We start from the raw sequence: 2,182 nt of genomic DNA on the forward strand, positions 1-2,182 counted from the left end.
CGACGGTCCCTCAACCTGCACTACGTTGAGCTTTACGGATGGCAGAGCTCAACGGCTCCTCCTACTCTCCATAGCACCGTACAATGGTCCACCCCACCCCCCCATAGCACAGTACAATGGTCCATCCCACCCCCCCATAGTACCGCACAATGGTTTCGCCCATTCCGCCCACTGCGCATGCGCTCTGAATGCTCCCGCCATGCGCTCGGCTCAGGCATCCTGCACATGCGCAGTACAGCACGGCACCACCTACCTCCCCTCATCCGAACCGCTGAGCTCAGAGCGCTTCCTATTGGCTGCACGGCCCACCGCTCGGCCTCTGATTGGTCCCGGCGGGCCGGTAGGCGGGGACAAGGCGCTGCGGCGGCGGAGCGAAGTGCTGTCCGTGTGAGGCGGCTCCAGAACGTTCCGCCGCCGTTCCGCGCTCTCGTTCGCCGCCATCGCCGCCGCCATGATGGGCCCGCGCCCCGTGCTCGTGCTCAGTGAGTGCCCGGGGGACCGCGTGGTGCCGACGGGATCGTGGGTGGGGGGTGCGCGGGGTGGGGGGGCGGCCGCTGCATCCCTGCCGCTATCGCCCGCCGCCATGTTGGATCCTCGGGCCCGGGAGCGGGGGGGGGGGGCGGGGGGTGGGGGGCCCTGGACGGTGAGAGAAATGTGGGATCGCGGGAGGGTGGGGTTGAGGGGGTCGTGGAAGGTTAGAGAAGCGTGGGATGGCAGCACAGTTGGTTTTGAGGGTCCTGGAAGGCCACAGAACCATGTGGTCACACAGTGGTGGGGTTGGGAGGGTCCTGGAAGGCCGTAGAACCATGGAAGCACAGAATGGTTGAATTGGGAGGGTCCTGGAAGCTCAGTGGCATAGCAGTGGTAGAACAGCGGTAGAACAATGGAGTCATAGAATAGTGGGATTGGGAGGGTCCTAGAAGGACATAGAACTGTGGGATCACAGAGTGGTTGGGCTGGGAGGGTCCTGGAAGGCCATAGAGCCACTGAATGCCTTGGATTGGGAAGGATCTGAAAAATCACAAAACCATGGAATCACAGAATGGTGGGGCGGAGAAAGTCCTGGAAGATCACAGAACTGTAGTGTTACAACCTGGTGGGGTTGGGTGGGTCCTGGAAGATCGTAGAACCGTGGAATCACAGAATGGTTGTATTGGGAGGGTCCTGGAAGATCGTAGAACCACAGAACCACGGAATTGTGGGGTTGGGAAGGTCCTGGAAGACCATAAAACTATGGAATGGCTTCGGTTTGTACCTTAAAAATCACAGCGCCAAGGAACTGCCGCGTAGTTGTGTTGGAAGGGATCCTGTAGGTCCAGAAGACAGAATCACCGTGCAGTTGGGTTGGAAGGAGCACGATGGGATGGCGGCTCTTAGCAGTTTGTTTCCGTGTCCTGTAGGTCAGAATGTGAAACGGGAGTCTGGAAGAAAAGTCCAGGCTGGGAACATCACTGCTGCAAAGGTGCTGTGCTCTGCTGTGTGTGTGTGTGCATGTGAAGGTTGGAGTGGAAGCAGTGGGTGAAATGGGATTTCGGCACGAAGAGCAATGGGTGGAACGTGGGGAGGGGGGGTGGGGTGGGGGTTTGAACCCATGAACCCATGGCAAAACCCTTTTCCTTCGTGAAATCTGAGCGGGTGAAACGTGGGGGTCGGTGCTGGGCGGCGCGGGGCTCCTCTGAGCGCCGAGGGCTCGGAGCTGCGCTGCCGTTGCAGGCGGGCAGCGGGGAGGAGCGGCGTGGGCTTATCCTGGAGGGCTGCTCCGTGACTCCTGGCGTCCCCTGATTCCCTTCTGTCCCCCCCCAGACCATCGCTGACATCATCCGGACGTGCCTGGGGCCGAGGGCGATGATGAAGGTGAGTGCTGCTGCCCTCCCTGCTGCGCCCTGGCTGAGCGCTGCGCGTCGGGGCGTCCTACCAGCAGAGCTCATCTTTGGGTTGCAGATGCTGCTGGACCCCATGGGAGGCATTGTGATGACCAACGATGGCAATGCCATCCTGAGGGAGGTGAGTGCTTCTGGGAGAGAGGGCACGGCGGCTGGGGTTGGGGTTGGGGTTGGGTTTTGGGTTGGAGGATCAGCAGCAGCCATGGGGTTCTCACTGGGGGGGCATTGAATGATCCCATACAGCGGTCCTCGTCCAGAAAGTGGGTTTGCTCCTCCAGAAAGTGGGTTTGCTCCTCCAG

The 2,182-nt window shown here is 60.9% G+C and overlaps 1 protein-coding gene across 1 annotated transcript in view; it reads left to right on the top strand.

The window, feature by feature from the left end:
* Positions 1–387: 387 nt before the first annotated feature.
* CCT3 (chaperonin containing TCP1 subunit 3) overlaps positions 388–2,182 on the top strand; it is a 6,981-nt gene continuing 5,186 nt past the window's right edge. Inside the window, exons 1-4 of the mRNA XM_042821215.1 lie at positions 388–482; positions 1,401–1,462; positions 1,804–1,854; positions 1,942–2,004. Coding sequence (XP_042677149.1) covers positions 452–482; positions 1,401–1,462; positions 1,804–1,854; positions 1,942–2,004 — 207 coding nt within the window. The 5' untranslated portion in view covers positions 388–451. The remainder of the gene's footprint in view (positions 483–1,400; positions 1,463–1,803; positions 1,855–1,941; positions 2,005–2,182) is intronic.

The sequence above is a fragment of the Centrocercus urophasianus genome, unplaced genomic scaffold (assembly GCF_019232065.1).
Source record: "Centrocercus urophasianus isolate 14NV4802_14NV808 unplaced genomic scaffold, USGS_Curo_1.0 seq_195, whole genome shotgun sequence".
NCBI lineage: Eukaryota > Metazoa > Chordata > Aves > Galliformes > Phasianidae > Centrocercus > Centrocercus urophasianus.